This window comes from Octopus bimaculoides, chromosome 14, assembly GCF_001194135.2.
Source record: "Octopus bimaculoides isolate UCB-OBI-ISO-001 chromosome 14, ASM119413v2, whole genome shotgun sequence".
In the NCBI taxonomy this organism is placed as follows: domain Eukaryota; kingdom Metazoa; phylum Mollusca; class Cephalopoda; order Octopoda; family Octopodidae; genus Octopus; species Octopus bimaculoides.
The window spans coordinates 58,955,335-58,963,341 of NC_068994.1; the positions used below are offsets into that span (position 1 = coordinate 58,955,335).

An 8,007-nucleotide genomic window follows, 5' to 3' on the forward strand; every position below is an offset into this window, starting at 1 on the left:
CCCCCCCCCCCGCATACCTACTCACCTTCTCTATACTATGTACCCCACTTCACTAGAGCACCACCACTCATTCCTCTCTCTCTCTCTCACATCTTTAGATCTACAAAGGATTCGATTGGTTTGAGAAACTTCTTTTCGGAGACGAGTTACTCTTGTTTGGCTTTCATTCTGTAAGTATTCTTTGTTTAATTTGTGCATTGAGAAATGTCAAATGGTAGATTTAAGGTTACTTTTCCAACACTTAGGGTAAACCAAGCATTAATTTTTAGATTCTGATGTTTGTTTGCAGATTATTTTAAACCACAGAGGTTAAAACATCTTGCATGGGACCTGGGTTTGTACTCCAAATCATTGTTCAATCATAAAGGGATGTTGCTCTTACATGTGGCAATGCAAAGAACACAAACGGCCCAAGTAATTCAGGCAAAGATTATGGCACTGGGTTTTAGCTACCAAAATTGAGTGTAGAATGTTATTTGAGGGAGATTTGACTGTGATTTCTAGTAAGTTGACTGGTGACATAGCACCTCTCTCATTTATTTTGTCTTTTGTACCAACAGGTGAATTTCATATTGTGGAATTGTAGCAAATCTGAGAAACTTCTGGAAATACCCTGTGGGGGTGGCCATCGCAGTTGGAGCTGTTTGTTAAGGAACAATCTGGTTCACTTTGTGTATATTAAGGCTCAAGACATTGTCATCTGCAGAGCGTCGATCCGACCAACATTGGTTTTAAAGGTAAGGGATCATCAACTGTGTATTCTGGGACATTTCACATCACCATCATCATCATCACCACCACCATCATTCATGTTGTCACCATCATCATCATTGCTACAAATTCACTACTCTTTCTCTTCTTGTTTCTTTCCTCCTCCCACTACTCTAGCAAAGCCACCATGGACGTCAGATGCTGGACATCAAACATATATCATCAACATCGACACAACATTCAGGTAAAACATTTATTTTATGCTGTCCCACATATGAAACAAGCTGTTGGACATAACTCCATGTCAACAGTAGTTGAGCATTTGTATGAGCATCTCCAGAATGGTTTTGTTATTCTTGCACACGTGGCTGATGGCAGGACGATGCCTATAGATTTTATTCCTAACTGGAAATCCTCCCCCCCTCCCCTAATGTCACTGCCAGGCCAGGGATTTCTGGAAATTATCCTTGGACCTCAGCTCAAAAGTCCTTAGGAAAAGACCACTTCGTTGATTTTCATCAATGCCCAGAATTTTCGCAAGGACGTCTTCATTCTTACCCACCATTAATCCTCTAAAGAGCACCAGAGAGGATTATCCACTGACTGCATAACCCAACTGGCAGAGGGCTGTGAGCATCCGATGGCGCCCAGCCTTGGCCTACACTTCATCCAGGAAATGCTGGAAATGTCACAGCCTCAGCACACGTCTGTGGATCATTGACCCAAGCGCATCAGTTGTGATGCCTTTCCAAATGCCTCTTCTAGATTACAAACTAGAAAGTTAGTTTGTAACCAAGGTCACCATGTCGTGCACATGTGGTCGTGATGCATCTGCCTGGTGTACCCTTATCAAATGGGTACTCATGATGGGATTATTGAGCTTCATATATTTGTACCCCAGCTTCACTTTGGTGGCATGCACTGCTCTTTCACTCATAATAATAATAATAATAAAATAATGATTTTAAATTTTTGTCACAAGGGCAGCTTGGGGGAGGGGATTAAGGCGATTACATTAACCCCCAGTGTCTCACTGGTACTTTAATTTATCGAGCCCAGAAAGGATGAAAGGCGATGCTGACCTCTGTGGAATTTGAACCCAAAACATAAAGACGGATGAAATGCCACTGAGCATTTTGCCCGGCATGCTAATGACTCTGCCACCTTAAATAATAACAACAACAATAATAAAAACATCAACCAAAGTAACTGATGATGACGATGATGATGATGCAGGAGGGAAACATGTGTGTTGTCTTCTTCAACATGAAACCTTTCTTTCTTTCTTTTGCAGATGTCAGCAACCATCTCTGTATTGGCTGCAGTGAAGACACCTCCCTTCAACTGTTTCACCTCAACTTCAGTATCCTTGACTCCTTTCATTTTTCTCCTTCTTCCCCTCTCCACCCCCCCTCTCTCTCTCTTTTGGCTTCATTCCTCTTACCTCTCCCTGTGTAATAACCCCAGTAGGAAGTCTTTATGCTAGAAATGGCAACCAACTCTTCCTTGAATCACTCTCTGTTGTCTTAAGACAAGGACCCATTAGATAAATGAAGTGCTCCATACCTCTAATCAGACAGGGTGGTCACATCTGCAATGTCTTTGATCATGCATCTGCTAAGCAACAACTCCACCTGAAATAATAGAAGTATCTCTTTACAGCTAGGTGGACTGTGCTACCACATGGTACCTATTGATAGCTAGTGGGTGTTGTACCACTATTTGGTACCTCTTTACAGCCAGGTGGGCTGTGTCACCATTTGGTATCTGTTTGCAGCTAGCAAGTCTGTACTTACAGCATGATACTTAATTACTGTAAGATGGACTGTCTCTACCACATGGTACCTCTTTACAGCACTGTGCCTATCATGATATTTAATTCAGTGGAAAGGATTTGGTCACTTAACCCTTTTGTTACCATATTTCTGTTGAGATGCTCTGTGTTTCTTTCAATTACTTTAAATATAACAAAGAATTTAGTAAAATAATTTAGTCACAATTTATGTTCCTAACACTAGCTTGATTATAACTAAGGTTTGGTGAAAGATTTTAATTCAAAACTTTAGAAAACAAGACATTTGTACTACAGAGCCAGAGCCGGTTTCAGTTGGGTTGGTATTAAAAGGGTTACACATTTGTGAGTTGTTGTTGATGGACTCAAAACCATTCTTATGCTACAAATTCCTTCAAATTTTTATCTGAGAATAAAGAATCCTGCCATATTGGTCAGCTGTGATTTCTTTTCTGTTTTTTTTTTTTTTTTTTTTTTTTTTGATTGATGATTCTCAACCCTTTTCTTGATCTTTGGACCCCTATGATTCCTATTTTACTCTTAAGGACCCTCAAAGTCATTCAGTGTTTAAACAATCCCTTTATATTTTTGTAATTAGATATTATTAGGAATTGTATAAAAAAAAATTTGTTGAAATATTTTGTGTTTTGTAGAAATATCAACATTTTTTTTATTGTAAGCTTTAATAACAAAACATTATGTGGACCCTAGTCAAGAACCACCGATTTATATTGACCTTAATTTTAATTAACCAAAGAACACTCTGGGACCCCTAACACAACCGCCACAGACATGAAGACCCTTGCTACTTTACAAGCCCATATATCCAGTGTCCGGTGTTTGACTGTCCTACCCAGCACGGGCTCATCATTGCATCCTTCAACATTAGATGCGGAGGCCTTCTTGGTGGTTTCTGGTGGGGGACGGGCCCAGCTGAACGTGTGGCGCTTCATTATGGGTTCAACCTCTGACAGAAAAGAAGAGAAGAGGGTGAGAAGTGAGGAAGAAGAGGCAGAAACAGAAGACGGGGACAAATCTGAATTCAATTGTATTCACGAACATCTCTGTTCAGAATTTCTCATCAAACGTCCTCCAAAACTTTGGAAATCCCGTGTGCTCACACTCGATCCAGAAATGCGTATTTTAAGCCTCACAGCTTTCCATGGACACCAGATCGACACAAGTGTAGAGACTGGGTTTGTGTTTGTTGCTGCAGCCTGTTCTGATGGTACTCTACGGTATGTCACCTTTTCTTTGAAACATTATTGCTTTTTTTCTTTTTTTTGTTAAGGTAACGAGCTAGCAAACTCGTTAGCACGCCAAGCTAAATGCTTAGCTGTATTCTGCCAGTCACTCTGTTCTGAGTTCAAATTCCACCGAGGCTGACTTTGCCTTTCATCCTTTCAAGGTCGGTGAATTAATGACCAGTGAAGCACTGGGGTTAATGTAATCGACTTATCCCCTCCCCCTTGTGGCAAAATTTTAAACCATTCTTGTTATTTTTATTATTGTTATTCTTGAAGAATTGGTTGAGTTCAAATCCCACTCAGATCAACTTTGTCTTTCATCCTTCTAGGGCTAGTAAAATAAAGTACTGGTCAAGTACTAGGGTTTAAGGCAAATTTCTGGCCCTGTAACCTATCTTACAGACAATTATTGATATACAATTGACTGTACCAGTTATACATACATAGACACATACACATAGCAACAGACACATACAACTACAGTTACATCTACACACACACACATGCACACATCTATAACTACAGACATGCATATATATATATATATATATATATACACACACACACACACACACACACACACACACACACACATACATGCTCATATACATTTTTTGACACACAGCAGTGGAAACTGTTTCTGGAAGAGGCTAACATTTGTCTCCCCGAGGAAATGTATCTCTCATCCTGTTCCGATTGTGAAACTGGTGATAAATGATGTTTTATGACTTGTGAATCACTAGAATCCAGCCACGGACATTGAGACCCTGTCCACTGATTCTTTCGTTTTATTTACTGTTGCAGACTTTACTGCTTTGATGAGCGACAACACAACAAAAATAACAACAACAGAAACGGCAGCCAACTGCTTTCGGTTTGGCAGCAGCAATGCCATGGTGGAAGCTGTGTTCTGCAAGTGTCTCATATTCTGTATCACTGTAATAACCATCGAGACAGCAACATTAGTGGCACCAGGTGCAGTAACAGTGGTGCACCTGGTGCCAACAGGATCCTTGTTGTCCTTGTTTCAGCTGCAACAGATGGTCAGCTTGCTTTCTGGGACATCACTGCAATCTGCAATGGTCACCTTCATCAGCTCCTCAACCGACCCCACTGTCCCCATCCTTCGCAAGATTTTGCTCAAACTTCTGTGAACTCCAACACCTCAGAACACGGTTTCAAATCCTCAGCAGTCCACACCATTGAAGAAGACAGTGACCCACTGGACAAGCAGACACAAACGTTGATGGGGAATGCTTCATCTGGTTTCTCTCAATGCAATGAGGATGGTGGTGATACTGATGATGGTGATGATGAGGAGGAGGCTCATTGTAATAATATTGATGAAAATGCTGATGATGATGATTGTCTTATCTACAAAACGTCTGCCCATCAATCGGGTGTCAACAGTTTACATCTGTTACAACAGCAAGGTAACATTTACTCTTATAGATACCATTAGATTGTCGTCTGCATGTGTGTGGTCAGTGTGATTGTTCAGGCTTTCAACCTGTTCTTTAGTAACTATAAATTCAGATCAGTCTCCTTCACTGCCAGTTAGTTCATCCAGGTAACAGAAGCTATTTTCTTATGTCTACGGATCCTCACACATTTGAGAAAATCAATTTTCGATGCACTCTTATTGTTTATTGCTTCTGCACATCTTCTCTCTTAATCTTCCTGCGATTCCGCTGCACCTCTTGTGTAGTCATAGTTTGCACTTTGTAAACTTGATAGAATTTCTACCAATTCTTGTTTTCCTATTTCCTGAAGCTTTGGTCTTTATCTCTGTTAAATTTACTTTGAGGTCTTTTCTTTCCCTCCTTAGAATTCTTTTTTTTTTCTAATTCTACTATACAGCTTGCTATGAAAATAAGGTTATCAGCTTATAGCAGTTCCTAAAAGCATATGGTCTAAAACTCTCCTGGTCTAGAGAACAATGATGAATAGAAGGGGACTGAGAGCCAAACCCCTACATGCCATTTTTCATTGTTACTCTCACTTTACTGTCAGTATCTCTTGTTTATAATTTCTATGGCTTTCACAAGCCATTCTTTGCTCTCCTGGTCCCCTCAGTGACCACCAGATCACATAGCAAGGATCCCTGTTGGAGCTTTCTTCAGGTTGACCAATGTATGAATGTTTATGAGTATACATGTGTAGCTATGTCTGCCTGTATTCCCTTCCTCTTCTGTGGCAGTGGTAAGCATTGAACCTGAAATGTTTATCTTTTATTTCAGATTCCAGTTTCTTGTTGGCTTCTGGGGGTGATGACAATGCTCTCTTTGTCATGAAATTTGCCATCTCCCACATGGAAGACAGAACCAATGTTGTCTGTGAAAGGTCTATGAGCCACTGCAGTGCTCATGCTGCACAAATTACAGGTGTTTGGTTTGTAAACAGCACTTACCTCGTGTCTTCGTCCGTTGATCAGCGGATCTGTGTATGGCAGCTGCTGTTTGGAGAGGAAATTGCTCAGGTAAGACAGAACTTTTGTTGTTTTTCTATAGATACATGTCAGAGCTGGTCCACCAGATATAGGCGTTCCAGACGTGACCCTTCCGCTTTTCCCCAAGCACTGTGTAAGGCTGCATTATCCAATCTCATTCATTTTTCTAAAGCAGCAAGGCATGATTTGAGGGAGATTTGGCTACTGTTTCTTGCAGGTTTAACGAATGACCAATGGCTTCTTCATTGCCTTTTTCTCAAGAGATCACTTTGGAAAAGGGAGATTACTCTGACAAGAGCAGTAACTGGCTGTCTTGGTGGTTTCTTTTTGTTGCATTTTCCATCGATTTGGACAGTGATTTATTGAGGCAGTATTTATGCCTGGATACTCTTGCTGTCTCCAACACTTATCTGTTTTTCAAATTGAGTTGTTTTTTTTTCTTTGTTTTAATCCAGATCTCTTCAAAACTGCAAAACAATTGTGTGTGTGTGTGTGTGTGTGTGTATATATAAATATACATTGCACGATTGGTGTGTGGTTGTCAAGCTTGCTTCCTAATCATGATTGCAGATTCAATACCATTGTGACACCTTGGGCAAATGTTTTTCTATTATAGCCCCAAGCTAATTAAAGTTGTTAGTTGTTTTGGTAGACAGAAACTCAGGCATACAATGGGGACTGAACCCAAACGCCATGTTTGCAAAATGCATATCTTGACCAAATAACTGTACCTGTACTATGTTTATATTTGTGCATGGTGATATCTGGTGCATTCAAACAGAAACACCCTACAGTATTAAAATCCAACTGAATTCTTTCCCGCCACACCAAAGTATACTTTACACTTTGTATGTTTTGTGAACTAAGTACCAGATAATGCACTGGGGTTGAGAGACTTGGCTAATATTCCTTGAATGTGATGCCCTCATGCAACAAGTCTAATAGCTGAAACCCTTATGTGTGATGCTCCAGTCTGGCCACTGTCTATTGGCTGAAATCAGTAAAAAGATGTTTTAAATTTTTATGCTTCTTATTGCTTATGAATGTTTTTTTTCTATTTTATTATTGCTGTTTCCTTCTTGTTTCAGATTAAATATGTAATCAGTCAGTTTGTTACAATCGCTGACCTTTCTAATATAGACGTCTGGCAACACAGGTGAGCTTATATATATATATATTTTTACTTAATTATTTTTTTGTTTTCGTTTCACACTAAAAGTAATCACCCTACACCATTAAAATGATATGATTTTAGATTCCATACCAACACCTTTTGCAAGTGTCTCCTAGTCAGAGATGGACCAATGCCTTCTGAATCAAACTTGATTGATAGGAGCTGTATAGAAACCCCCGAGGACTGTCGTGTGATAAACTCCATCAGTCCATTCTGTGACAAACATTCAGATCAGATCTTTGCTTTCAGTCCCATCCAACCACCAGTTTCACCCAGCAAACGTTCACGGCTGCTGGCCTTTCTCCTCTCCACTAAGTCTTTATAAACAATAAACTTCTATGTGTGTGCTTTGACCTCAACTTGATGGAAATACCTCAAGATAAATCACCCTTCAGTTTCGTGGTGATATTCAACTACCATATTTTCCAACATACAAGTCAAAGTAGTATATAATGCAACCATGTAGTTTAAGCATTCAACCATGCTCTCTTTACTCGTTTCAGTCATTTGACTGCGGCCATGCTGGCGCACCACCTTCAGTCAAGCAAATCGACCCCAGGACTTATTCTATCGGTCTCTTTTGCCGAACAGCTAAGTTACGGAGACGTAAAAACACCAGCATCGGTTGTCAAAC

At 40.1% G+C, this 8,007-nt stretch overlaps 1 protein-coding gene across 1 annotated transcript in view; it reads left to right on the forward strand.

Moving 5' to 3' along the window:
• Positions 1 to 8,007, forward strand: part of LOC106875544 (WD repeat-containing protein 6) — a 26,028-nt gene that overhangs the window by 16,474 nt on the left and 1,547 nt on the right. Inside the window, exons 18-25 of the mRNA XM_052972878.1 lie at positions 99 to 170; positions 561 to 737; positions 889 to 955; positions 2,006 to 2,074; positions 3,261 to 3,741; positions 4,555 to 5,183; positions 5,991 to 6,229; positions 7,288 to 7,355. Coding sequence (XP_052828838.1) covers positions 99 to 170; positions 561 to 737; positions 889 to 955; positions 2,006 to 2,074; positions 3,261 to 3,741; positions 4,555 to 5,183; positions 5,991 to 6,229; positions 7,288 to 7,355 — 1,802 coding nt within the window. The remainder of the gene's footprint in view (positions 1 to 98; positions 171 to 560; positions 738 to 888; positions 956 to 2,005; positions 2,075 to 3,260; positions 3,742 to 4,554; positions 5,184 to 5,990; positions 6,230 to 7,287; positions 7,356 to 8,007) is intronic.